Raw genomic sequence first — 27,921 nt, 5'->3', positions numbered from 1 at the left:
CCTTTATAGATCCCTGGCTCTCCTTCGAGGCCTCAAGGCCTTGGCAGCTTTGGAGGACGAAGACATGGCCAGGCACCCTGACAACGCACTGAGATGGGCAACCCTGCTGGTGCTGGCCACCCTGGGCACAGCTGCTGTTGTGACCACCACCAACCCTGGAGTCGTGGCCAGGATCACCCAGAAAGGCCTGGACTACGGTAATCAGATGCCTTCCTTCCCTCCTCTTCTGCCCCTAAAGAGCACTTATTGAGCACCTGCTGTGTGCAGCCATTTAAATCCAGGAGCTCACTGCTCCTCAAAGGAGGCTCTCTTATCCCCTGTCACATAGATGAAGAAACTGAGACAAGGTGAGTTGCCCAAGGTCACAGAGCTGCAAAGCGGCAGTGCTGTGATTAGATGCTGGTCTGGTGAACTCCAGGGCCAGTGCTCAGGCCCCCATGGGTCCTCACAGTCCCCTCCCTCTCTCTCCCCAGCCGCCAACTCAGGCTTCTAGGCCCTTATCTTCCCTCCAGAGCTGGTTCTCAGTCCTGTCATTTGCCTTGAGATCCCTGGCTCAGTCTCCAGCGTGGGCAGTGCCCAGGCCCTGCAAGGAGGCTGAGTGATGGGGAAGGGAAGGAAGGGAGGGCCTTCTTCGTGGTCTCCCCCAGCCAGGGGCTTGGCACAGCCATATTGTGCACATTACCCATCCGGATGCCCCCGAGAGGTTCCCTCTGGGCCACTCACCCAGGCCCAGACGGAGGAGAGAGTGGCCTGGAACCACCCCTGCTGCCCTGCCTGGATCTCTGCCAGGCACCTTACACACCTGATTTCCTTTCACCTTTACTTCAGCCCTGGGTGGGACATACTGTTACTAGCAACAATTTACAGATGAGCAAACCGAAATTTGGAGAAGGGACTGGGGAAGTAGGCGGGTCTGGATGGGACCTCCAGTCTTGGCCGATGTCCCCACGTGGGGCTGCTTGATGCTGTCTCCCAGGGGTGGAGAGACGAACTGTGGACTGGTGGGGGAGAGCCAGCCGCAGAAAAATCAGACCAGGGAGGAGCCAGAGGCCCATCAGCTGGTGTTCCACTGAGGGAATCAGGACAGCACTCAGGGGGACCTGGTGGGACACCTCTGAATCCCAGGGGTGCCACCAGAAGGCTCCATGTGAGCTCAAAGACAAGAGTATGGCTAGTCTGAGGGCTTCCCAGGAGCAGTGGCGTGGGCTCAGCCTTTAAACCCAGAAGTCTTCATGTTCTGTTGCGGCAGCCCCAATCTCTCCATGTGGCAACCAGAGTGTGTTTCCTGAAAGGCACCCAATCTGCTCTTATCCCTGGGGGTCAAGATATCCTGACCCTTTGGAATGGCAGTTGAGACCCTTTAAGGCCTGGCTCCTGCTGACCCCACACAGATCCTGGCCATTGTACATTTTCCTTCCCCTCCAGTCAGTGACTCTGTATGCATTGTTCACTTTTGAATCTCCAGGAGACCCGTCCTGGTGCATGGGCTCTGGGACCAGAAGTCCTGGATTCAAATCCTGATCCAGGGATCCCTGGGTGGCGCAGCGGTTTGGCGCCTGCCTTTGGCCCAGGGCGCGATCCTGGAGACCCAGGATCAAATCCCACATCGGGCTCCCGGTGCATGGAGCCTGCTTCTCCCTCTGCCTATGTCTCTGCGCCTCTCTCTCTCTCTCTCTGTGACTATCATAAATAAATTAAAAAAATTTAAAAAAAAACAAACAAACAAAAAAAAAAAATCCTGATCCATCCCTTGTCAGCTGTGTGGCCACTTCTCCAAATTTCAGCTTCCTCATCTGTGAATTGGGGGTGGTAATGGGACCTACTTCCTGGAGTTATTCAGATTCAATAGTTTAATACCTGTACCAGAGCGCAGGACAATGCCTGGCTCAGATAAATGGTAGCGGTGGTGGTGATGACAGTTGTCATTTCCTAACTGGCTGTTGGAAAACACAAAGCCTGGGATCCGTCTTCTTTACTTCCTCCTTCTCAAGTAACATGTTTGTCTTTCAACTGGTTATTATGCTGTTAGCCGCATAATAACAGATGGCAAGATTCTTGACATTGGGCATTCATTCATTTATTTGTTCAACAAATATTAAGTGCCTTCTAATAGTAAGTGCCAATCACTGTGGTAAATGTAAGGGCCACATTCATAAATAAAATAGACATTCCTGCTGCAAGCCTTGAAGGACTTGTGTCTAGCAGTGGGAGGAGATAGTAATCACAAAGTCACTTGAAGAGAGGTGCACTTACAGATAGCAATGGGGGCTCCTCAGGAGATGCCCACATCGTGAGAATGATGACAAGGGAGATTGCTCTCATCTACTAGGTCAGAGAAGGTTCCTGGAGGAAGTGATGATCGAGCTGACTAGAATTTGGCCAGGGGAAGGTGGGAGGGGAGGGTTTCCTAGGCAGCAGGTATAGGCACAAGCAAAGGTCCTGTGGAGGCAGAGGCCAAAAAGTCAGAAGGGTGGCGTACCTGTGAGGGCATAGCACAGAGAGAGGGACAGAGTCAGTGTTCCATAAATACACATAGGACACATGACTGAGTGTTTAGGGTGATATTTGAGACCACAGATTGGCAAACGACAGCCCTTGGGCCAAATGTGGCCCACCATGTGTTTTCATATGGCCCGTGAACTAAGAGTGGCATTCACATTATCATTCACATTATCATGGTTGAAAAAAATCAAAAGAATACTATGTCACAACATGTGAAAATTATATGAAACTCAAATTTCAGTGTCTATAAATAAAGTTTTATGGGAGCATAACCACACCCATTCATTTACATATTGGGTATTGTTGCTTTCCTGCAATTACAGCAGAGCCGAGTGGTCCTGATAGAAACAGTAATGAGGCACAAAACCAAAAATATTTGCCATCTGAGCCTTTACAGACCACCCCCCCCCACTCCGGTATGGATGGGGATGGGCTGAGCTTCTGACCATCTGCCCTGTTCTTGCCCCTCAGCCTGCCAGCAAGGCGTGGCTGTGCTACAGAAGGAGCTGGAGAAGATCAAGATCCCCACGTTCTCGGGAAGCTTCAAGGTCAAGCATCTTGGGAAAGGACATTACAGTTTCTACAGGTGAGGCTAGTCGAGCTCAATCCTGAGTGTACGGAGCATGAAGTGTTCTGGGGCCACCAAGACCTAGAAGCACAGAGCCCCAAACTCCTAAACTCAGAGAGGAGGTTGAGATCCACAAACTAGTGTTGACATTACCCCAACGGAATAGAATCCCCCAAGCTGAGTGTGGAGGATGCCACAGAAGGTACTCACTATGACTCCCAAGGCAAGGGGAGTGTGTCGTGAACCTCCAAACTCTGTGCCAGGCCCATAAAACAAGTAGCATTTAGAAGGGGTAGGGTTCAAGGAGAGGAAGCCTAACCCAAAATGGCCCAAGCCAGAATTTATTGGCTCACACGTCTGAGAAGTCTCTGGAATAGCCTGGCTTTGGGTCCAGCTTGAGGTGGGCCCGAATGTCATTGGACCCTCTTTTTCCCTTGGGGTTCTCAGCATCCCTTCCCTTGGGGAGGTCCAACTCTCAGGTAGGGTGTCCCCATGAAGATGCAAGATGGCCACCAGCATTTCCTCAGTGCTGCAAATCCTGTGGAAGGACAGCAATTTTCTCTTGCAACTCAAGCCAAAAACCTAAGATTCCCCCCCAATTACCCCATCTTAGGTTATGTACACCTCCCTGGACCCACATGTGGCCAGGGCTACCCTATACTAACTAGCTTATGCCCAAGTCAGAAGCTTCACTCTGAGAAGGTGGAGGTGAAGTCAACTTTCTTTGGAACAACATAGAGTAGATGTGAGGAGGGGTTCCCCCAAAGTAAAAAGGCAGTTCTGTTACTACATGAAGGGGGTGAGGGTGCTGGGCAGAAAACCCATAAATGTCCTCTATGGAATTTTATACACCTATTCACTCAACAGATATTTTTGAACACCTACTACGTGTGTGACCCAGCAGGTTTTGCTACAATAGTGAACCAAGAGAGATACATTCCACCCATTACAGAACTTGCAGCCAATTGAGATTACATTCATTATCCTCATTAATCATCACACTTCCTGCAAGATGGAGATTATTGTGCCCATGTTACAAATGAGAAAACAAGGCTCAGGATGATTAAGTGACATGCCCAGGGTCACACAACAGTACACTGAAGAGCAGGATTCTAATGCAGATGTGTCTGACTTTAACATCTAGCCACTCTGCCCATAGAGTTCCCAAGGCTGCTCTCATGGCTTCTGGGTTCTCCTGGAATGGATGCAATGATGGATTGGGGGTAGGGGTGGGTGAGTCTGCACTAACCATTAACTGAGTCTTTGTGTGGGTCCCCAGGAGGCTAACAGCGTTTCTTCTTCACAGCATGGTTATCCGTGGATTCCAGCTTCCCAGTTCCCAGATAAAACTAGTGCCCAATAAGGGCCTTGATCTCTCCATCAGAAATGCCAACATCAAGATCAGTGGAAAATGGAAGGCACGAAAGAATTTCATGTATGTTTCCAAGCTTGCAGTTTATTGAGTATGTGGGTGAGCTCCTGGTGATATTTGGAAGGGGCCAGAGCCAGGTCTCCGGAATACCCAATTTTTGCCTTATCCATCACCACTTGTCCCCACAAGACTCCTGGGGTTATTTTCACATGTGAAGATGCAAAATAGCCTTTGATTAATAGTTGAGCATTTGTCCACATCACAATGCAAGACATTGTCAAGAGTTGATACATGTGGTTTAGGATGGAAGGCTAAGTGGGACCTTTCATTTACCCTTTTATCAGTTGGCTGTTGCTGTGTAATAAAACACCCCAAACTCAACCCCTGAAAACAAAAGTCATACATTATCACCATGTATCTATGTGTCCTCTGGGGTTCTGCTGATCTGGGTTGAGCTCAGCTGAGGTAGCTCTGCTCCACATGTATCTCTTCTTCCTCCCCCTTAGACCAGTGGGCTACTGAGAGCATATCCTTGGTGATGGCAGACATGCAAATAGGGCAACTGGAAACCCATAGGCCTAGACTTGGAAATGGCCTATGGTCACTCCTACTCATATGCCATTGGCCAAAGTAAATCATGCAGCCAAGCCCAAAGTCAAGAGCTTGGAAATGCACATAACTCCCCCTAAGATAGGCAAAGGGGTGAAAAATTGAGGCAAATCATCCAAACTACAACTCTGAATCTTAATACTGGGTTCGCACCACGATAAGCCTGCCGTCTAGTGGTGGTGGCTCAGAATGACCGATCACTTCAGTGACGGTGAGGAGTCGGGGGCAAAATGGAGAAGGCACTCTGGGGAGAGGGTCATGGATCTGCCCTCCTGGACTCACCCACCCCTACCCTCAGGACTGCTGACTTGTCCTTTCCTCACGGTAAGAATTGCTTATTTATTTTTTTAATGTTTGTTTTGTTTGTTTTTAAAGATTTTATTTATTTATTCATGAGAGACACACACACACACACAGAGGCAGAGACACAAGCAGAGGGAGAAGCAGGCTCCCTGCAGGGAGCCCCATGTGGGACTCCATCCCAGGACCCCAGGATCACACCCTGGGCCAAAGGCAGATGCTCAACTGCTGAGCCACCCAGGTGCCCCCTCAGTTCTTCACATGGGCTCTTTTGCCTCTATCAGTTTACTCATTGATGGCAAAAAAGATGACAGTACTTTATTGTATTGAAGGAGAGTTGACGAAATATGTTACGTCTGCTCTCATACCCAAACTCGTTTTGTCTCTGGAGGAGGAGTTATTAACTCCATTTAATGAATGAGAGTATTAATTAATTAAAGTCAGCAGCCCCCAAGCCCTCAACTTTTTAGGGGCAAAGCCAGGGTTCAACTGTTGGCCAAGAGTCTGGGTGAGGCCGTTGGAACTCAGAGCAGTTAGGACACCCAAAGTCACTCAACAGGGGCAGAGGTAGTAGGTAAGAGCAGCATTCCCTGGTGGGACATGGACCCGCACTTCACTCAGTGCTCTGTGACCTTGGGCAAGCTGCCTCCCCTCTCTGAACTCCGTCTCAAATAGTGAAACCCACCGGCCAGCCCAGGCTTGAAGTTTGAATGGCAGCGGGGAAGAGAGTGCTTGCCCCAATTCTTCTGTGTTCCTCTACAGCAAAACCAGCGGCAAATTTGACCTGAGTGTGGAGAGCATCTCTATTTCAGCTGGTCTGAATATGAGCTTCGACCCCACCTCAGGCCACCCCACCGTCATCTGTTCCAGCTGCAACAACTACATTGACAGTGTCCGCGTGCACGTCTCAGGCGGCCATCTGGGGTATGATCTCCTGGGACTGTGGGTGGGAGGAGGGACCTCAAGAAGCACTGTCTTAATCATGTTTGTATTCAGAAGGCGTGCCAAGTGCCACCTCCTTGCCGGGTCTTGTTCAGAGGCCTCAGGTGTAGGGGAAGGACAGGGTCCACGGACAAAGCAGACACCATCCCTGCCTCAAGGAGTCACTTGTTCATCCAACATTCGTTCAACAGACTTGACTGAGCATTTGTGATGCCCTAGGCTCTGGGCTAACCACTTTATATGCACTAAACTATACAGTCCTCACCACCAATCTGTAGGCATTTATTTATCCACTCAGCAAATGCCAACTTAGAATCTGCTGTGCACTGGGCTTGTGCTCGGGAAATAATAGCGGCCAATTACAATTTAGCAATAGGTAACATCAGTGGCTCACATCACTGTGTGCCAAGCATTCTCTTAAACTTGCAAATTGTCTCAACCAATCCACACAATGAAGTTAGTCTATTCTTACGTCCATTTGCAGAAGTTAAAACTAAGGCAGAGAGGGAATAGGAAATATCCTGAGGTTTTATACCTACTGAGTGTTAAAAAGAGATTCAGTCCAGAACTATCTGGCCACAGACTCTTAGCCACAGAATCCTTATTCTCTTGAAGTTTCCTGCTTCAAGATAAATATTAATCAAATCATTGCACTAGTGAATGGCTCATGATGAATTGCAAAAGGATGTAAGAACTAAGAAAAGGAGGTACAACGTACTACAAGCACATGGGAAGGGAGGATCTGACCTAGTCTGGGGGCCGGCTGGTTCGTCCTTGATGAAATGACATTTGAATTAAAATGAAAAGAATAAGTAGAAGTTATTTAGGTGGGTGTTGGAGATGGGGTGTTTTAAACACCAAGAACGGCATGTGCAAAGGCCCTGTGGTGGGAGGGAGCAAAGAACACAAGAGGATACAGCAGAACAGTGTGGCTGGAGTGCAAGAGGGAGAGCAGTAGTGAGGAAAGACGCTGAGACAGAGTAGGGGTCCAGCCATGCATCAATTGAAGAAATAAACTCATAAATGAGTCACTGCACCCAGAGGGCCAAGTACCTAATGGGAGCATGTACAGTTGAAGCCCAGGAACAAGGGTGCCTAGGCTATTTGGAAGAGGGAGGAAGGCTTCTCACATGAGGTACCCTCCCGAATGTAACCCAGGGACACCTGGGAAGCCTCATGCTTGTCCCCACATGTCAATCTCCAGGTGGCTGATCCAACTCTTCCACAAAAAAATAGAGTCTTCCATCCGAAAGACCATGAACAACAAGGTAGGACATGCTCAGAGTCCTGGGAATGGGAAGGGGTAGGGGGAGGGGAGTGGAGGGATGTCTCAGTATGTGTGTTGCTGGATCCTTCTGCTCTCAGCCCAGAGAGCTCACAGCTCACAGTTCTTTGAAACCACAGGTCTGGCTTAAAAACTGGTCATGAGGAGTCCAGCAAGAGCCTAGGAAAGGGTCCCGGCACACAGCCACAGTGTACTCTCCCCACACCCCGCTGGACCACCTCTGCTCTTCCTCCCTCATTCCTCCCTGCAGGCAAACTGCCTTCTCCTGCCTCACCTGCCTCTGAAACCTCTGCTCAGAGCCCTCTGGTCTCCTCCCCCATCCCCACAGCACTCCAAGCCCCCTGCTGGGTGCTCCCTACCTTGAATAACACACATGATTGAGGAAGCTGCTAGGCTAGAGTGCCAACAAACTATTCCCTAGGGCTGGAACTGGTAGCAGCCAGTGTTCCCCAACCATGCCCTCATCCTAAATCCACCAGGCCAGCTTCTTCAGCTGCAAAAAGGGCCATTCATTGGGCTGATTTTCCATGAATACACTGTTAGCTCCAGGAATGCCCTGAGCCTGCCTCACAGGCCAAGTGAGTCAAGGGCAGTGGGGAGCCCTTGAAGATTTTAGGCAAGGGGGTGACCTTGCCAGATCTGTGCTTTAGAGACACTTCTGTGGCTGCCCTAAGAATGACAAGAGGCGCCAAAAGAAGCAGGGCATGTCAGGAAGACTGAGGAAGCTCTATGGTCTTCTAGATGAGAGTCGCTGGGTTCCTGGTCCTAGGCACTGACAATGAGGGTAGGGAGATATCAGTCAAATCAGATCATCGGTCTGAAGGCATTCTGTCAAAGTTTTAAAACAAAACAAAATTAAAAAAAAATAGCACATGGTTGTTAACATGTGTCTAAATACAGCAGATTATAGAATGGGTTTTATTTTATTTATTTATTTTTTATTTTTTAAAGATTTTATTTTATTTTTTTTAAAGATTTTATTTACTTATTCATGACACACAGACAGGGAGAGAGAGGCAGAGACACAGGCAGAAGGAGAAGCAGGCTCCATGCAGGGAGCCTGACGCAGGACTCGATCCCGGATCTCCAGGATCAGGCCCTGGGCTGAAGGCAGGCACTAAACTGCTGAGCCACCCAGGCTGCCCTAGAATGGGTTTTAGAGTCAGAGTCTCTGGGTCTTAATTCTGACTCCAGGGCCCTAACTAGCTTTGTCATTTTGAGCAAATATCAGAACCTCAGTTTCACCATCTGCAAAATGGGGCCGTAAATACCTCTGACACCAAGCTGCTGGAAGTATCACGGAGGTAAGGCAGGTGGTGTGCTCACCCCACCGCCCGGCTAACCCGTGGTTCAACAGTCTTTGTAATTAGGCGATAGTCAGAGGGGAATGTTAGCATTTAACACTGGAACTATTAAAACAAAAGTGTTTCTTGGTAACACTGTAAGAGTGGCCAAGCTACAAAGTAATACTGTGCTGCTGTCAGCGATGGTGATGGGGAGAAGGAGCAAGAGGGTGCTACATCCACGGAGTGGGCTTGGCATGACGCCTAGAACTCTACAAGGATCCCAGCATTTAATGCGCACAAAATCCTTACGATGAGGGGTGGTTGGGTGGGTGTCATGATTTCCCCCATTTTACAAATGAGTAAACTGAGGCACAGAGGGAGAAGTGATAGTACTGGAGTTCAAACCCAGGCCACCCCCACCTCAGAGGGGAAGCTCCTAATCATAATAAGATATTCTTTAGAAAACAGTACTGGCTTGAGTAGATGGATGGATGGAGGGATGAATAAAGGAGTCACACAGTGTCTATGATAGTAAGAAGGGTGGACGAGGAATGAGTTGGGCAGTTGGCTCCCCAGGAATACTGAGTGAAGAGTAGATATCTGAGGGAGGGAAGAGGCCACCCCCCACCCCATCCCTCCTCGATGCATGATGCATCTTGTGTTTGGAGGGGTGGGGGGGCAGGTAGGATGGAACACAGAGGGGCAGCAGCAGAAAGCCGGCTCCCGGGGGCTGTGATGTGATTTCCTGTGGTTTGGAGCCATCTGGTGGTCCTCATGGGTGAGTGGCCTTGGAGGGCAGTAGGGGCAGGTGCTGGGCCGGGGCCCCAGCTACCAGATGTGGGGCCATCCTACCCTTGGGCCATGTGGCAGAGGCACAGGCTCCTGGGAGGATGATATTCTCGGGGCATGCAGAGTCACACCTCTTGTGTGATGGAAACACAGTCCGAGAAACCAATTTTCTCCCTCCTACGTTTCTTTCCTCCCTCCCTCCCTCATTCTTTCCTTCCTTCCCTCCTTCCTCCAAAAAAACATTCAAGGGAAGGAAAATGTATCAGATTCCTTATTCCCAAAGGACAGTTTCCACTATGGGCAGCCCTCACTGGTCACTTTCTTCGTCCTCTCCAGATCTGCCAGGTGGTGACCAGTTCCGTGTCCTCCAGGCTGCAGTCTTATTTAAAGACATTGCCAGGTGAGCACTGGGTGAGATCAAGGAGGCTGGGATACAAGTATGTGTGGGCTGGGGGTGGGAAGGGAAACAGGGACGACCGCATGCTGAGCCAGCGAGCTTCCCAGACAGGCTGGTGCCGGGTGTGGGGATGAGTAGAACAGATTATTTTCAAATGGCCCCTGGCATTGGATCCCTCTTGGGCCAGGCCCTTGTGGCAGGTGCAAGAGCAGCCCACACCCATTCATTCCCCTACCCATCAGGGACCAAACAACCAAATTACTTCCAGCTCTGAGGCCAGACACACACAGCTGGCCTGGGATCTGAGGCTGATCATTTTGCTTCTCTGGGCCTCAGTTTTCGTAGTTTTATTTATTTTTAAAAGATTTTATTTATTTATTCATGAGAGACAGAAAGAGAGAGAGAAGCAGAGACACAGGCAGAGGGAGAAGCAGGCTCCATGCAGGGAGCCCGACGTGGGACCAGATCCCGGGTCTCCAGGATCATGCCCTGGGCTGAAGGCAGCGCTAAACTGCTGAGCCACCCAGGCTGCCCAGTTTTTGTAGTTTTAAAATGGGGATAATTCTCTCTATCCCTAAGTATGTGGTAAACTGTGACAAGTTGCAGATGGTCAGGAGAGGAGGCCTCTGGCCAGCTCTTGCCATGTGCCACGCACCCAGCACAACTGTCTCCTCCTGGCCTCCCAACACCACACGGAGGTTGGTGTATGATCCGGATTTTACCAGCAGGGAAACTGAGGCTCAGAAAGGATCCCTGACTTGCCCAAGGTCACAAAGCCAGAAAGAAACAGAAGCAGGATCCAAAGTCAGGTTTTCTTACTCCAGAGCCTGTGCCCCAAGCTGCTACCCGGGCGCCCGCCCTGTCGAGTAGGCCCCATAGCACATGGTGTGAGCTCCTGTAAGACGTGTTCTGTCCCCAGGCACTGCCCCCCCCCCCCACTCCCCAGGGACGGGCACATCCTGGGCATGTTTTGTGCAATTGCAGGTGTCCAGCAGGCAGGAAAATGATTTTTGTTGGAGTCCAGCTGCATCACTCACCTGCTGTGCCATCTTGGGCAAGTTACATTTCTGAGCCTCATTTCTTTCCCTCTAACGCGGGAAGGAAAGCTGTAAGGAGGGGACCAGTATTTATTTAATTCTCATTCATGTCAGTTGAGAAACACAGAAAGCATTCGGCCCTGAGCCAGCCTGGGCTCAGCCTGGGGTATTATCCCTGCCAGTAATGGTCCCTTCAGCTTTTGAGCCCCTACCACGTGCAGGGCACTTGTGTGGTCACTAGTATTATCTTGTTCTACAAATGACAAAAAGTGGCTTCGAGAAATGAAAGGACTTGTCCGAGGTCATGTAGAGTTCAATTCAACCCTCTGCTCCTTGACATCTGGGGCTGTGGGAAGAAGGGAAGGAGATGATGTCCGTTTACGCAGAGTGTGGGTTCATTTCCCTCCCTCCCTGGGAGGGCTCCCTGGAGGAGGTGGGAATGGAACCGGCACCGCCGTCCCCGATTCAACTTTGGCGGATGCCAACTGCGTCTCAGACTCCAGAGATGCTGCTGTGCGGAGCCGGCTCATGGTCCCTGTTCTCCTCTCTAGTGACATACAAAATAGATCGTATTGCTGGGATCAGTTACTCCCTGGTGGCCCCTCCGACAGCTACAGCAGATAACCTGGATGGGCATCTGAAGGTGAGACTTACACAGAGGGACATATATACCTTCCGGCCTCTGCCTTGGATTCTCCTAGGGCTCCTCATCATCCTTACCTCTGCACCTTCTCCTTGCTCCTTTCTTTCTTTTTTTTTTAATATTTTATTTATTTATTCATGAGAGACACAGAGAAAGGCAGAGACATAGGCAGAGGGAGAAGCAGGCTCCCTGCAGGGAGCCTAGTGCAGGACTCGATCCCAGGACCCCAGGATCATGACCTGAGCAGAGGGCAGCTGCTCAACCACTGAGCCACCCAGGTGTCCACTCCCTGCTCCTTTCACACTGGCCTCCCGGCTGCTCCGGAACCACCCTATGCCTGCTCACTCCCCCAGGGCCTTTGCCTTGCTCCTTCTGCCCAGAAGCTCTTGCCCAGATATTCACCTAAGCTCTCCCTTCCTTTTTCCAGTCTTTGCTCAAATATCCCTCTCCCTAGAGAGTCCTTCCCAGACCACACTTACTGAAATAGTTTCCTCCTTTCCCTCCATATCCTGCTTTATTTTCCTTAGTGTTACTTATTACTGATACCCACCCCCAACTTGCACACACTCACACACACATGCACACACGGTCACAGTGTCCCTCAGGGTGATGAAGGAGGAGGGGCTATTGCTGCTTTGTTCCTGAGTGCAGGGGCAGCACATGGAGCTAAGTTTGGTATCTATTAGCTGCTTAGCAAATATTTTGATTGGACGGACAGATGGGTGGATGGATGGATGGAGCTTCATTTCATGCCACTTTCCTGACACTCACCACCCTCCAGCCAGACACACTGGCCTTGCACGTCCTCAACAAACCAAGGTCAAGATTTAGAAACTACAGAGGAGCAGAGAAATAAATAAATAGAAAGGAAAGAATGGAAGAAGGAAGGAAGGAAGGAAGGAAGGAAGGAAGGAAGGAAGGAAGGAAGGAAGGGTGATAGAGATTACCCAAATATTACAACTCTGAGATATACACTATTTTTAAAAAAGATTTTATTTATTTATTCATGAGAGACACTGACAGGGGGCAGAGACATACTTAGAGGGAGAAGCAGGCTGCCTGTGGTGAGCCCGATTTGGGACTTGATCCCAGAACCCCAGGATCACCCCCTGAGCCGAAGGCAGACACCCAACCACTGAGCCACCCAGGCATCCCAAGATCATGGCCTGTCTCTACCAAGACACAGGAAATCACACACACATACACACACGCATAAAGGAGGCAGAAACAAATACACATAAAAAAAACTCGCATATATAGAAATAGGAATAAATACACACATACATGTATTTACATGAGTCATGTTATACATACTGTTTCACAACTTTTCAAAATACAACAGTGTAGTGTGAACATCTTTCCCGCAGACCTTTTACTGGCTGCTGGGTTTTTCGGTGAATAGCTTGTGATAAGATTCCCAAGTACCGTCTTCCGGGATATTTGGGCTCTGTGTCCATTTTTTCCCACACATGTAACAAGAGCTGCCACGAGCATCCTTGTATCTGGATCTCTGTCCATCCTTGACTACTTCCCAGAAGTGGCATTACTGGACCAAATAGTATAATTTTTAAAAACTAAGTGAAACAGTGGAAAAAAAGGATTAAAATGATACATAATATTTTTTAGTGAATGAGAATGTCCTCTTTACTGTCCCTCCCCCTCACCCCCAGGCTCCTGCCCAGAGGTAACAGCTGTGAGCCATGGGGAGTGTTAACCTCCTGGCTCCCTAGTTTTTTTTTTTTTAATATTTTATTTATTTATTTGAGAGTGAGGAAGAGAGAGAGGAAGAGCAGGGGCAGAGGGAGAGAGAGAAGCAGACTCCCTGATGAGCAGGGAGCCAGGACCCTGGGATCATGACCTGAGCAGAAGGCACATGCTTAACCGGCTGAGCCCCCCAGGCGCCCTTGGCTCCCTGGCTCTAAGCATTCAGGTGCACACATGCGTGCACGGGCAAGCCCATTTGGTTTTGCTGGTAATCCATATGCATGAATGGATACACATCAGTCTTTCACTTGCTTTTCTCACCTAATGACATGCATTAGAGTTGGTTCCTGATTGGCATATGGGTCCACTTGTTATTTTTAAGAGTCGCATTTTGTCGGTATTCTGTAAGACGGGTGCTGTGGCAGTTAATTTTTAGTGATGAAATGATTCACAGATACACAGAACCCATCATCCAGATTTAAGAAATGTTACCATTTTGCCAAGTTTGCCCCTGTTTTTTTTTTTTTTTAAATGAACACTCTAAAAATAAATCTGAGGTCTCCTCGGGTCCCCTCTACCCTCCAGGGAATCACACCAATATGATGCTGGTGTGTATCCTTCTTAACCGCGTTTTTATACTTTCTATACTTTTTGCTACATATCTACGCACGTCAATAATTCTTGCATAGTATGTTTTATATGCCTTTAAATTTTACATAAGTGGTATTCGACCATATGTATCCATCTACGATTTGCTCTTTTATAACTCCACATTGTTTTTTAAGCTAAATAAATTATCTGCTTTTGCAGCGTGGTGCCAAATTGCTCTTCAGAAACTTATAAACATATATTCCCCAGCAGCATATGAATAGTCTCACCCAACACTAGATCACGTGGCTTTGAAGTACACACACTTAAAACAGTTTACCTCTCTCTTTAAAATTTTACTAACTTGACAGATGAAAACAAACAAGCAGAGCCTTATTGTTCCTTTGGTAGAGTTTCTGTGCTCACTGGCAAGGTTGAAGCTGAGCCAACGGAGTGGCCGGGAGGGTGCCAAGCAAGTTGGGCATGTTGCCCAAGTGGCCTTGGCCAAGTCACTTCACCTCCCTGTGCCTCAGTGCCCTCCTCCACAAAATGAGCATCATCACACCTACCTCGCAGGGTTGGTAAGAAAAGCCCCCCGGAAACTAGCACCCAGGAGGCATATGACACTATTATACGTTTCTGTTCCCGGCTTCCTCCTCTGTCTTGACTGCATGATTGGTATCCTCCAGCCATTTTCTCCTGGAATGAAGACATTGAATTATAATTCCTGAAGGGAAGCCCAGGCTCACCCTGTCTCCTCTGCCCCCAGGGAGAGTTCTTCAGTCTGGCTCACCCCAGATCCCCTCCCTTCACCCCACCAGCAATGGCCTTGCCCCCCGATCACGACCACATGGTGTACCTGGGCATCTCCGACTACTTCTTCAACACAGCAGGGCTTGTGTACCAAGAGGCAGGGGCCTTAAACATGACCATCACGGATGACATGGTAAGGCCGGGCCGGGGGTGGATGCAGGAAAAGCAGGGGCCTCAGAGAACAGCAGACAGTCGGGACTTGAACCTGTGCTCACATGGGAGTGGGAGGGATCATATTCCAGCTTCTAGGGTGGCCAGACCTGAGTTGGAATATCAGCCCCCTCTTTTCTAGCTGGGTGACCTTTGGCCAGTCATTCAACCTCTCAGAACCTGTTTCCTCACCTGTAAAACACCCACACCAGTATCTCTCTCCCAAGGGTGTGACAGAGTGGAGTGAGGTGTGAATGCACGAGAAGCATTCAGCACATGCTTAGCACGTAGGAAGTGCTTGATGAGGGATAAAAGTTATACAGCCAATGTGGCCTGAGTACTCGCCCTAACCCAGTCTTAGCATCACACCACCATGATCATCATCCTCAATGTGTCTATCGATAGGCTGAGTCCTGTTCTGGGCCTCAGTTTACCCATCTATAAAATGAAGACATGACCATCGTCTCCAGAATCCAGGTGAAGCCTGGTTGCCAGCCACGTAGGGTTCCTCCTACGCTGCTCCTGGAAGAGGTGCCAGGTTCCTTCTCTCTGTAGGGGCACCAAAGGGATGCTGAGCCCCCACATGTCCTTTGGAAATAAACAAAGACCAGAGTGAGAACTCTTCAGGGTGGAAGAGTCAGCCACCCACACTTGTGTTTGGCAGAGACAGATGCATGCAGAGGACGGGGAGCTTGATGGCTTTATACCTTTACAACTATACTCCTGTGGAGGTTTGGGGCACAGGGAAGCTGGAAGTGAGCTGATAGAGGCTGGGCATCCTATGTTTGAAGAGCATATTTGAGTTTTTCAGGGCAAAAAATAGGGAAGTTGGCAGTCGCTGGTCATATCCTGACTATTCTGGACTGATTGCTGCAGTTAGTGATAGGCATTACTGTCACATAGGGGCTGGCCATTGTCTGTGTATTCAGTCTCTAACCCCTCATATAGAATTTGCACCCCCCAATCTACAACATAATCCCCCAAGATCCTTTCCTCTTCTTCCCTTGCTACAGATACCAAAGAAATCCAAATTCCGACTGACAACTGATTTTTTGGGGACCCTCATACCCCAGGTAAGAAAGAGGCTGCTCCCCTTTTTGTCTTCTCATGAGGCAATTTAGGGGTGCTAGTGAGGGTTGAGCTGCACTGAGTGGCCTGAAGAGAGCCCCCTTCGCCAGACCCAGAGGCAATCCAGCCTGAGAGTAGAAACAGCCTTGGGCAGCCCCTCCTCAATGCTGAGAAAGGCTCCAAGAGCCCCGGTGACTAGGCATGAGGGTAGACGCTGGGGGCTTACCCACCATACAAATATTTACTGAATGCTCACCATGCAGCCAGGGCTCTGCTCCTGGCATCTAACACAGCAGATAGTATCCCTGCCCAACTCCAGCCCCCAACCAGTGAAGAGAGAAAATTATTCTTCAGGCACCCGAAACAATTAAAAAGTACACACCACCATTTCTAAATGAAGCCAACAGATTGATGAGGTCACTTCAAACGAGAATCTCTGTCTCAGTCTGCTCGGGCTGCCATCACAGAGTGCCACAGACCAGGTGGCTCCCACAACAGAAATGTATTTCTCATGGTTCTGGAGGCCGAGAAGTCTAAGCTAAAGCTACCCAAAGATTTGGGTTTGGGTGAGGCCCTCTTTCTGGTTGGTAAATGGACACTTTCTTGCTGTGTCCTCACATGGCAGTTCCTCTGAGCACATAGAGAGCAAGCATGCTCTGGCATCTCTCCTTATGAGGACACTGATCCTTTTGGATCAGGGGCCCCACATCTATGACTTGATCTTCGTGACTTCTCAGGGCCTCATCTCCCGCTGTTGCCATACTGGGGGCGAGGGCTTCAATACATGAGTTTGAGGGGATACAAACATTCAATCCATAATAGCCTTTCCAGTGGTGGCACTTCCAGAAGTTTCCATAGTGGGGGTAGTGGTGTGTGTGTGTAGGGGGGGGCATGACTGGTAGGGGCATCGGTGAAATCCTCTTGAAGCTTTATGGCATAACAATCACAATGTTTTTTCTGAGACCATGAGTTTACCTGGGGGAGGACTAGAGGCTTGGGGATATCACCAAAGCCCTCCTCAGTTCCCCCGGGAAGCCACCACTGCTCTGTGAAGAGGTGACATTTGAGCTGACCCCTGAATAAAGGGAAAGAGCCAAGCTGGGAAAGAATGAGGGGAGAGGCATTCAGAGAAAAGAACACAGAGTGCAGAGGGTTTAGGACAGGAACAGAGTGGGTTGTGTGTCTGAGGAACAGAAAGGAGTCCCATGTGGCTGGAGCTGGAAAGTAAGGGGTAGAGGCCTGGGAGAGTGAGGTCTCAGGCACCCACTGCCAGTGCGCGCTGTCTCTACGATTTATTCAAGAAGCAATAGGAATACATCGGAGATGTTCATGCAGGGTCAAGACAAGACAGGCTTTAGAAACACTTTATTATTATTTTTTTATTTTTTATTTCTTTTGGAGACACTTTAATAAAACTGTCACTTTATTGGCTGTCCCCCCTGGGGGCTGCAGGTGGCCCAGATGTTCCCCAACATGACGGTTCAATTCAAAGTCTGGGCCTCCTCCCCGCCGCACCTCACCATGCGCCCCGCCGGCTTCATCTTCACCCCGACCTTGGAGACCCAGGCCTTTGCCGTCCTCCCGAACTCCTCCTTGGCTCCCCTCTTCGTGCTTGGCCTGGTAAGCTCTTCCCAGCTGTGGGCAGATGAGGGCACTGCTCTCGGAGTTCAGCAAATCCTGCCCAGATTCAGATGCTCTGGGGCCTGAGACCAGTGCCCGTACTCACTGCTTCTGGTTCCTGCAGGGGTTCGCAGACTCAGTTCTTCCCTCCATGACTGGCTTGAAATATGTGTCCTGTCTCAGATCCGTTCGCTCCTACCTTTGGTCATTGAATTAGGCAGTTATGAATTTGTTCACTGATTCAGTTATTCATTAGGTTGCTCACTTGAAATAGGCTAGACCCGCTCTGGTTCAGACATGTATTAATTTATTCCATTATTCATCTATTCATTTACTTATGCTTTTGTTCAATTAATCATTCATTTGGATATTTGTTCACTCATTCGTCATTTATTCATTCATGCATATCTCTGTGTATTCCTTCGTTTGTGTGTGTAATCCTTCTTTTATTCAAGTTTTTGGTCCACTGTTGATTTGCACATTCGTTTATCTGCCTACTCTGTCACTTGGTGAATATTTGGCGGCACCCTCTGTGGTGCGGAGGGGAAGGCCAGACTCTCTCCCCACCAGGGGGTGCTCACAGGCCTCAGGCAGGTCTGCCCTCTCTCAAGTCAAGACCCCTTTTCCCCACTTTGCCAATTAAATGGGTTCTGAGGGGTTTGCCCCAGATCACGCAGACAGTGGGCAGCAAAGCTGAGGTGGGGAGCTCAGTTTTCTGGCTCAGTAAATATTGAATGAATGAATGAATGAATGAATGGCTTGAGAATAGGGCTGGCCTGGACTCCAGCCCTGAGATCTGTCTCACCTGGCTTGGCTCATGAGAGTGGCCTGGGAATCTGAAATGGTCCCTAGGGCAGTGGGAGAAAATGGTAATTGGTTGCCAGCCCAAGACTCACCAGTTAGCAGAAAGCAAAAGGAAGAGCCCCTCCTCCTTGGGTTCCATGTGGGCCCCTCTGCCAAGCCTTTATGAAGCTGACCCTCCCCGTCTTGGAGACCTCGCCAAGGCCTCGGCCCCTGGCTCGGGTGATTTCACTCTCTGGATTGCTGTTTTGCAGAGCACGAACCTTTCCATGGAGGTCAGCGCCAGGCCTGACAGGCTTGTTGGACGGCTCAGTTTGGACAAGTAAGTGATCCCGTGAGCATGACAGGAGGTGGCTGCCCATCCACTTTTGGTGCCTGTGGACCAGCAACAGCCCTACAACACACCAGCCCTGTGTCATTGCTTTCCTGTTCATCCATCACATTTAAGCCTCAAATGGTGCACGGTGGGCACCAGAGCCCTGTGTTGCAGACAGTAAATCTGATGCTCAGAGATGCAGTGCCCCCCCCCCCCAGGGTCCTACACCATAGGTGACCAGTCATCTTGGTTTAGCTGTGGCCCCACCGTGTTAGCACTGAAGGTCCTGAATCCCGGGATGCCCCTCAGTCCTGGGCAGACTCATGGCTGTGCGGTGCCAGCCGGTGATTCTACTCCACACCGAACCCCAGCAGCGCCCAGTCACCCGTGTCCCTGGCCTGCCTTAGCCCTCAGAAAACCCACATCGATTTCTTTATAGTCCATCCCTGGGCCTTTGTCAGCCGCCTCAGGCTGGGAGAACCCCGGCAGGTGGTCAGGCGTGCGGGCTCTGGTGTGGAGGCTACCGGTGTTTGAAGCGCAGCTCACCTTGGCAAACACTCAGCATGCACTGAAGTGTTGAGAACACAAGGAATCTGAGTGCTCCATGAGCAAGAGCGAGAGAGGGACATAAAAGAAAGAGAGCTATGGGGGAGAGACAGGGCAAGTCAGAGACAGAGACACAGGGAGAGACTCTCAGAGAGAGATGCACACAAAGGGAGAGACACAGAGCAAGAGAGACAGAAAAAGAGTGGGAGCAAAAGAGACAGATAGATGGAGAGACAGACCCAGAAGGGGGAGAGAGTGGAAAGGACGCACACAGAGGAAGAGATAGGGAGACCCTCGCAGAGCAGACGCGATGACCCCGACGGTTGGACCTGCTGTCTGCCTCTTAATCACGCTCCCGCTGTTTAAATTGAGTCTTGACCTACATTCCTGCCCATTTCCGCCTTCTCTGCAGCACGGAGCTGTCCTTCTTAACCTTGAGACTGGCTCCTGAGGTTTACACGCTGCTTATTTCTCCTGGCATCATTCTGACAAGTGTTACTGCTTCAGATACATGTGGATTTAATTTTCCTTGAACACCCATGAGCCTCTCAAGTAGAGGAGCCGGAGAGGATACAGCTGGGTGAGGGCTGAGCAGATGCTCACATATGCAGGGGTGCGGTGTGAGAGTCCACGGGCCAGGAGTCCTGGGGCTCCCCGCCTCTTAGTGAACAAGGGTGAGTTTTCAAGCCTTGTAGGGTATTGGAGACAAGAGCTCAGGCCTCAGAGAGATCTCTTGAAATTCTACTTTGCTAATTGTTAGCTGTGTGACCTTGGGCAAGTTGTCTGACATCTCTGTCAGTTTCCTTGCCTGTGAAATGTGAGTGATGGCCCTTGCCTCTGAGGGTGTTATAGGATTTCCATGGGGTAAAGCACACAACATAGTGAATGATAGGGTTCAATAAGTAGCCATTTATGTCCTCCTTTCTCTTAGAGCACTGTTAAAATGCCACAAAGACTGTAAAGAGGGGATAGTTTATTGGCTCTGGTAATTGAAAAGTCTAAGGGTTTCAGACAAAGGTGGATCCAGATGCTCAAATGAAGTCTTTAGGATTCTGACTCTCTCCATTTCTTGGTTCTACTATCCCCTATGCTGACTTCATTTCTCAGCAGGCTGTCACCAAGTGGTGACAAAAATGGTCACCAGTACCTCCCTAATATTCCTGGAGAAAAGAACACTTCATTCCCAATATTTTCAGGAGAAGTCCTGGGGCCAAGTCTCACTGGACCAGCATGGGCCACAGGTCCATCTTCCCAATAATCACTGTGGTAAGGGACATAGACTCTGCCCTTTGGCCAGCCTGCCCCAGAGCTCAGCACTAAATGCCCCAAAGGAGCAATTAGGGGGAAAGGAATGGATACTAGGGGGGAAAACCGGGTGGCATCCACCACAGAGGGTGCCTTCTCCTCAGCAACTGGACTCTAACACAGGTCAGGCAAATGGTGGTCTCAGCTTCCTCCTCCCCTTCTCACAGGCTGCTCCTAGAACTGAAGCACTCGGACATCGGCTCCTTCTCGGTGAGTCTGAGGCCCTTGGTGGCTCCTTCCTTTCCCCTGATCTTGAGATAACTGACCTGAGGGCCACTCTGACTCCTGGCATCATTTCCAGAGCCACCTGTTCATTTCCATGTAATTTGCATGTGAAGTAATGACCAGAGGAGCTTTATGGGCCCACAGACCTAGGCTAGAATCACTGGTCCATGTTTACTAACTGTGGCCCTTGAGCAAGTCACTTCCCCTCCCTGAACCTCAAACCTTTCCTCAGATGAGCCATAATCTTTTCCATCTGCATGAAAGACAAAGTGAGAGTGGGGTAGCAAGTGATGGGGAGGGTTGAAGTTTAGACCATGCGATCAGGGAAAGCCTCTCTGAGGAGGTGATATTTGGGACAAAAGAGCCAACAAGGTGAAGATCTGTTGCAGACAGAGGGAACAGGAGAAGCAAGGCCGTGTGGTAAGAACAAGTTCAACATGTTTGGGGAATGGAAGGAAGCCACTGTGGCTGGAGCAGAGCAAGCTGGGGGTGGAGGTGTAAAAGCAGATGTGGCTGGAGAGGCAGGTGGGGTAGGTTCTGGGCGCTCTGGCCTAGCATAGATTGTGGTCAAAGGCAGTGAGGAACTGTTCCACACAGGGAGTGACTTGATCTGATTTATGCCTTTATAAAAGTTGCCCCTGGCTGGGGTAAAAGGAATGGATTTTGGAGGACAAGAGTCAGACCATGTGCATCAGTGGGGAAGTGGGTGCATTTGTCTATGAAGAAGGAGAAAGATGGTGGATTGGACACATACTTTGGAAGTGAAATTAGATGGAACTTGGTGAGAGCTTTGATATATGTAGTGGGGGTGATAAAGAATGACTCTTGAATTTTTGGCTTGAATAGCCAGGTGAATGGCAGAGTCATGCAGAGGTGGAGAAGGGCAGGTGGGAGGGAGGAGGGCAAGTATCTCACCAGCCCAGCAAACGATTCCACTACTTGGAATCAATGACCGTAATTAAGCAGACTCACCCCCTGCCTCTCTCCTAAGTCACCCTGGGGCCCCAGAATTGCCAAGTCGATAGCAGCTCAATTCTCTTCACCAGCCACCTTGAACAAGCATTGCCCTTGTGACTTATTAGAAGCCACGGTGTGCTGATTCTGTGGAAGTGTCTTGCTACATATAGCCCAAATGTCCCAGGGGGCCTCTTGTTGAACCCCTGGAAAACATTTCCTTAGATCTCTGAAATGCCTCTCAAAGATCCCCGCCAAGTGGGTGTCTTGTAAGCCACTCAGCCCTGAAGTTGGACTATCCCAACATTCCCTCCAAATTGGATGGAAATCCAGCCCTTTCCATCTGGTAAGACTACAACAAACAGAAGGACCCAAACAACCTCATTGTATTTTCATGGATTTACTGTGCCAGGGCTCTTACAGTGGCTTGATTCAGTGAGTAACTAAATTCTACTTCTGCAGAAAATAAAAATTTAAAGTTCTCAGATTTGTAGGAAGAAGGGCTCCACATTTTATGAGCCCAGGGATTTACAGCCTGGGGAAGGAAACTCAGTTGTTCCAGAGGAAAAAAAAGTACATATTTACAAGTTGTAAATGTCACCAAGCAATCATCTTTAAAGTGCTACATTATTTTTGAATATTTTTTTTACTATTGCAAAAGTAAAAATCTACATTATAGAATAATCAGAGCCTACAGATGTGCAAACCAAAGGGAATAAAAGCCATTCCTATTTTTACTACTTAGTTAATCATTTGGAGTATATCCTTCCTGACCATTTGATATGCATATTCAATAGGACAGTGGACTATGTGGTTTCCATTGCCTGCTTTTCCTCACTCAAAAATATATCGTGAATATCTCTGTGTGGATAATGAAATTCCTACGGTATTATTCTTAAGAGTTACATCCTATTTCCTAGAGTCAAAGTGCCACCATGCCACCATGTCCCCCAGATAATTCCCCGATTGTTAGTTGTTAATTTACTGTTTTGGTTGAATTTATGGCTCTGGTGAGCATCCTTGCATATTAATTTTTGCCTACACCCTTCATCATTTTCTTAGGATGAATGCCTTACAGGAATATTTGCTGGCCCACCAGGCATATTTATTTATTTATTTATTTATTTATTTATTTATTTGTATTTTATTTGAAAGAGAGAGAGGGCAGGGGGAGGGGCAGAGGGAGGGAGACAAGAAGGATCCTTGCTGAGCACAGAGCCTGACATAGGGCTCGACTTGGGGCTTGATCCTAGGACCCTGAGATCATGATCTAAGCTGAAGTCAGATGCTTATCCAACTGAGCCACCCAGATGCCCCCAGGCACACACATTTTTAAGGCTTTTGCTGAATATGGCCAAATAGAACCTCAGAGAGGTTGAACCAGTTTGTCCTGTGGCCTACAGTGTCTGAGACCATGCATCGTCTTACACAAATGTTTTGACGACCTTCCTTTCCTTTCCTCTGCCTGATACCTTACATCTAGAATATGCTTTACATCTGGAACCTTTAGAGCAAAAGAGATCACTTGGGTGACCTGATAGGGCTGTAGAATTTTCCTGTCATCCTATATCCCTCACTCAGCAGTTTTCCTAGCTTTGAGGTTGTTCTGTGGGGGTGGGAGCTTGGCAGAAGATGTCCAACGACGACACCAAGGGTGCCCTGATGTGGGTCCTGTCCTCCTGATTTCCAGGTTGCAGTGCTGCAAGCTATCATGAACTATGTTGTGCCCACTGCTGTGCTTCCCAAGGTTAACGGTAAGGAGCTTTGGGAGAGCAAGTGACTTTTAGTCCTAGGGGAGGCAGGTGAGGTCAATTCCTAGAGTTGCCTAATAACCTGGCTGGAAGGTGGTCACGTCAAATGAACCTCAAATGGTATCTGACCAGAAAAGGGATGGAGAAAAGGGGACTACCACGGGTTGAGTTCCTATTATGTACCCATCTATTATTTCATCCAATCTTTAAGACAGCCCCATGAGATGGGGATTTTCATGGGAGGAAACGGGAGATCCAAGAAGTCAGGTGGCTTGTTGTAGGTCACAGAGAAGGCGAGAGATGGAGCTGAGATTTGGTCCCGGCTCTGAAGCCAGAGCCCTCAGTCTTTTACCACCTCAGAGAGAAGTGCCAGGGAAGAAGGGCTAGCCTCAGCTAACCGCTTACACTCAACACACTCAGAAAAGCCTAACGTTTGTGGAGCCAGGGCAAGAGTACACATAGAGGCCCACAGACTCCAGGATCAGAATGATTAAGAACTATAAATCTAGGCCACAAATTATTCTATAATAATAGACTTCTCTTCCTACCTTGACAAATGTAGCTTCATAATGACCTGAGAGAATAGGTTTGAGTTTAGATTCTCTGGAGTTCCACATCTGGATATGGTGGTATGGGGGGAGCTGGCCCCTGGCTACTGCCCATCTCTGGTTTCATCCTCAACATTGAGGGGCTCCGTGTGCACGCCAGTAGATACTCCCAACCACATGCCACGGGCTGTCCACCCCCCTGCAGCAGCTGCCCCTGGCCGTGTACACCAGCACCCTCAGGAGGGTGGTCTTGGGGAAGAGGCTTACATGGGTTCTGAATGTGGCTTCTTGGGGCTGATGGGGCAGGAAGGCAAGGCTCCCAAGTCCCCAGAGTGTGGTGAAGAGTGAGAGTCTCCAGGGCAGCCAACTTTTCAAGCTTGCAAGTACCTGCCAATCCCTACCCAGAGCCAGGCACGCTGGTTCAGGGAGGCTGCCCACCTGGCTCTCGGGGGCGGGCCTCTGCCTTCCCTCCTGAGGACTGACCTCCCCTCCATTGCAGAGCGGCTGCAGGAAGGCTTCCCGCTCCCCATGCCTGAAAACGTGCAGCTCTTCAACCTGGTGCTTCAGACCCACCAGGTAGGTCCAAAGGTCTCTTTTCACCAAATGTGTGCAAGCCGTGTACCAAGCACTCTCTACCCTGTCAGCACCCTGCAAGGTGGGTGGGCTGTTAATGAACCCGGAAGAAAGAGTAAAGCTCAGGAAAGCTGCACAGCTAAGCATTGAGTCCAAATTCACAGCCATGTCCTGCTTTGAAGCATCCCCACACCATGTTCGGTAAAAATGGAGCTCCCCGATGGCCGCAGAGCCTCTTATAAGTGGATGCATTTACATATTTGACAAATATGTGTTGTATACCTCGCTTTGTGGCCAGCAATGTTCTAGGCATTGTTGCCAATGTTCTGGCAGTGGGTGGGGGTGGTAAAATGGGAGCCACAAAGTGGGGACTTCTGTCCCAGAATGGATCGCCTCTTCTTGCCTGTCCTCCAGCCAGACCCACAACAGCATCTGAGACGATTTAGGAACACTTTCTTCTCCTAGCTTGGAAGCTTGCCTTTCCTGGTTTCCAGCCACCTCTCACTGGGTCAATGCAGTCTTCGTTACTGGCTCAATACTCCCCAATACTCCCAACCCCTCCTTTCCTTCCCCTCCTTTTCCCTCTCCTCTACCCCTCCCTGCAAGTTCTCCAGGGTTTCTGCCCAGGCCTTGATTCTTCCCCACTGTCAGCTTTTCCTGCTGGCTTATATCAGCTCAGGCTAACAGCCACCTTTGTGCCACCCAGTGACCCAGCTATGTGTCCATTTCCTTCTACGCTCTCTCTATCCCCGAGGCCCCTTAAGCCTAGTGTGTCCCAACAAAACTGGTAACTGGGCAATGAAACTGGCACCCACTATTGCAGTCCTTACCTGGCTCAGTGGCTGTCCTGCTAACCGTGTGGCCCTTGTGACAAGCGGCCCCATTGCCCAGATTCCCTGCCCTCCCTCACCCTGGATATCCATCCGGTCAGTCAACCCCTAGTTCTTCAGACCAGGTTGCAAAGGGGGCTGAGACTGCGGAAGAGCCGAGAAAGCGTGCACGTGGGTGCGTGCATGTGCACACACACACACACACATCACCCCACTGTGTCCCCCACATTGTACCAAGTTCATCCTCAACAACAACAACAACAAAATGACCCTGTGGCACGGTGTAATTTCTTCATTTCTGAAAACTCTGAGTGAAGGGCAGGAAGGAGCAAAGAAAAGTGGTTTTGCAGCCTCTCTGGGAACAAGGCTGCCTTGAGCTGCCACGAGGCAAGGATGACAAATGAAGGCCTGCACTGCAGCTCACGGAGGGGAACAGCTGCGGGGGTGGTGCTGGCAGCCACAGACACGGGGCCCTCCTCCCCTTGGTGCCCCCACTCACCCCGCGGGGTGCTCTGCTCCCCTTCCTGGCAGCAGGCAGGCTGCTCTGAAGTTTCCTGCAAACCCCCCCCCCAGCCCCTGCTCGAAGGCCAGGGTGTGTTTCCCAGCAATGACAGCACTCTAATCTCCCCATCTTCCCCTAGGACTTCCTGCTGTTTGGTGCAGATGTTCACTACAGCGGCTGAAGTCCCGAATTCAGCGTCGGTGCCGGGGGGCTGTCGGCCCGGCCAGGAGGTGCGGGGCTGGTGGCTCTGGCTCCTGACTCACCCATGGGGCACAGGCTGCCTTTCTCCAACCCTTGAACCAGACACCCTTGCAAATGTCTGGGAACTCAGATTTGGAAATGATCTAAATACAGAAACTTTGTTCCTTGACAAAGTGTGGGGTGTGTGTACTTTAGGGATTCTGAGTTTCCTTCAAGCCCGAAGTCTGCACAGAGATTTCCTCCAAGAGTGGCTTTCCACTTTTACCTCAATATTTCTTTTGTGCTTCGCCACCCACCCACCCCGGCAAAAAAAAAAAAAACAAAACCACTTCTTTTTGCTATGGAATTCTGAGTGATGGTATTGTTTCTTGGGTTTTGTTCATTCTTTCATTCGTTGGCAGTACCCAGCATTCCCTGCAGCACCGCTTCACAGCTTGGATACAATCACCTCTTTCCATTCTTCTAATTCATATCTTGAGTCCCCACATGCACCTCTTAGCAGAAAGTCTCATTGTCCCTTTCTTTTTAGACCTATTTATTTTGAGGTGGGGGGAGCAGAGGGAGAGGGGTAGAAAAACCTAGGCAGACTCCCCACTGAGCAAGAAGCTTCCTAAGCTGAAACTAAGAGTCGGTAGCTCAACCGACTGTGCCACCCAGGCGCCCCTCACTGTCCCTTTTTGAGGTCACCCCTGACGCCACACTTCCCAAGAGTACCTGGGGTTTACTTAGTCCAAAGGGAGCGGGTCCCGTTTCCTAAGGTCAGGGAGAGAGGATCTATAGAGTGGATCCATCCCCTGGGCTGTTGTTTTGGCCACTGCCACACGGTGTCGCTGTTGAGCAGCTGGCCCGCGCAGCCTGGTGTCTTCCCGTGCGGTCCTCAAGCTCCGGCCCCTGCTGCTCCGGTCGCCACCGCACGGTGTCGCTGTTGAACGGCTACCCTGCACAGCCTGTTTCCCTGCCCCAAGCTCGGCCACGTGCTTCCTTTTTTCCCCAAGCTCTCCCGCCCAGCTGTTGAGCCCAAAGCAGAACACTGGGCCAGGGGACAGAGGCCAGTAGAGGTTTTAGCTAGCCACCCCCACAGTTGCAGTAGCTCTTCCCCATGACTCTCCAGGCTGACATAGAAGCCAGACCACCAGCCCAGACTGTCCTTGGGCCCCTGGTGAGTTTCCTTGGGACCTCTGGGCCATATTCCATCGTGACACTCCAGCTGTGGTCACCTGGGGCCATTAGCCAGGTCCTCCTAGCATTGACTGAGCAGTCTCGGAAGACTCTTTCACGTTTGGTCCAAGACCAGAAGGAGGAGGAGTTTGCAGCAGGCAGTGGGGTGTGGGATGACATGATTAGACTTGGTTTTAAAAATCTTTTGTTGTGACTCCTGAAAGCATTGGAGGGGCAAGGCTGGAAGGGGTTGGGCACAGATTAGGAGTCTGTTGTTGTTCAGACTTCATCCAGATTGGTTAATGAAAATGTAGTGAGGAGAAGCAGATACAAGACATTGAAGAATTTGTGTGTGTGTGTGTGTGTGTGTGTGTGTTTTATACTTTATTTATTTATTCATAAGAGACAGAGAAATGCAGAGACATAGGCAGAGGGAGAAGCAAGATCCCCACAGGGAGCCTGATGCAGGACTTGATCTGAGAATCCCAGGATCATGACCTGAGCCAAAGGCAGACGCTCAACCACTGAACCACCCAGG

At 49.8% G+C, this 27,921-nt stretch overlaps 1 protein-coding gene across 1 annotated transcript; it reads left to right on the top strand.

The window, feature by feature from the left end:
* Window positions 1-26,550, top strand: BPI (bactericidal permeability increasing protein). The gene is made up of 15 exons (XM_055302429.1): window positions 1-197; window positions 2,974-3,088; window positions 4,377-4,505; window positions 6,114-6,275; window positions 7,498-7,561; window positions 9,990-10,053; window positions 11,639-11,730; window positions 14,792-14,968; window positions 15,999-16,058; window positions 17,506-17,673; window positions 18,729-18,796; window positions 20,809-20,851; window positions 23,511-23,574; window positions 24,619-24,695; window positions 26,164-26,550. The coding sequence occupies exons 1-15, from the start codon at window positions 65-67 to the stop codon at window positions 26,203-26,205; spliced, it is 1,458 nt and encodes a 485-aa protein (XP_055158404.1). The 5' UTR covers window positions 1-64; the 3' UTR covers window positions 26,206-26,550.
* Window positions 26,551-27,921: the final 1,371 nt, after the last annotated feature.

The sequence above is a fragment of the Nyctereutes procyonoides genome, unplaced genomic scaffold (assembly GCF_905146905.1).
Source record: "Nyctereutes procyonoides isolate TBG_1078 unplaced genomic scaffold, NYPRO_anot_genome, whole genome shotgun sequence".
Classification (NCBI taxonomy): domain Eukaryota; kingdom Metazoa; phylum Chordata; class Mammalia; order Carnivora; family Canidae; genus Nyctereutes; species Nyctereutes procyonoides.
The sequence above is the reverse complement of the archived record's forward strand: the minus strand, read 5'-3'. Positions and strand labels throughout refer to the sequence as shown.